The 779-nt window shown below is 37.2% G+C and overlaps 1 protein-coding gene across 1 annotated transcript in view; it reads left to right on the top strand.

Moving 5' to 3' along the window:
- Window positions 1-311, top strand: part of LOC109822153 (NAC domain-containing protein 43) — a 2,375-nt gene extending 2,064 nt beyond the window's left edge. The window contains exon 3 of the mRNA XM_020388318.1: window positions 1-311. This exon is cut by the window's left edge and continues 459 nt beyond it. Within this exon, the coding sequence (XP_020243907.1) occupies window positions 1-87 (87 nt within the window). The 3' untranslated portion in view covers window positions 88-311.

Below are 779 nucleotides of genomic sequence, written 5' to 3' on the forward strand. Positions count from 1 at the left end.
AACAACAACAACGACGATGGTGATCTTTGGAGCTTGGCATCGTCAGCATCGGACCCTATCAGCCACGTGTCCCACACCTCAATATAACGGAATTAATTAATTATCGTTGTGTATTTAAGATTGTATTTATGTTCCTGATGCATGTCATATATAACCCTTACTATATAGATAAATAAGTAGCGTTTTGAGATGTGATGTAGTCACCGTCATTATCAAGTATTGGGTTAGTTATTCTAAACATTATTATTAGGAGTTCGATCGATGTCCAAATTATATAATAGAGCTATCGATTATTATTATTATTATTTTTATTGTAGAAAAGAGTTTATGCATCCGATTGCTTGGTATGTATACATACGTACGCTACTATACGTATTGAATTCCGTATGTTGTTGACCACTTCTGTATCGGCCGTTGGCCTTTACTATATGGACAGACTAGTTTTGTACTACTATATGGACAGACTAGTTTTGTACTAGTATGTGACGTGCATCATTACCATATCGTGGTGGTCGTCATCATCATGTCATGTGCTAATTTATCAAGGATTTGGATATGTTGTGGTTAACGGTGGTTAATTTGGAGGAAAGTAGTGGGCTTTGATTGCGGTGAGAGGTGTGATTTCTAATACGGGGTTGGAGTGTAATTAGCTGCCAACTTTTTTGGGGGATCGATGGAAATCGTTATCTTTTTGGTCGGATTAAAAAAGAAAAGGTGAGGGGACTGATTATAGTTTAGGTCGGGCGTTTTGGGCCCAACATCAAACTTTTTCTTTTTGT

Source organism: Asparagus officinalis, chromosome 1, assembly GCF_001876935.1.
Source record: "Asparagus officinalis chromosome 1, Aspof.V1, whole genome shotgun sequence".
Classification (NCBI taxonomy): domain Eukaryota; kingdom Viridiplantae; phylum Streptophyta; class Magnoliopsida; order Asparagales; family Asparagaceae; genus Asparagus; species Asparagus officinalis.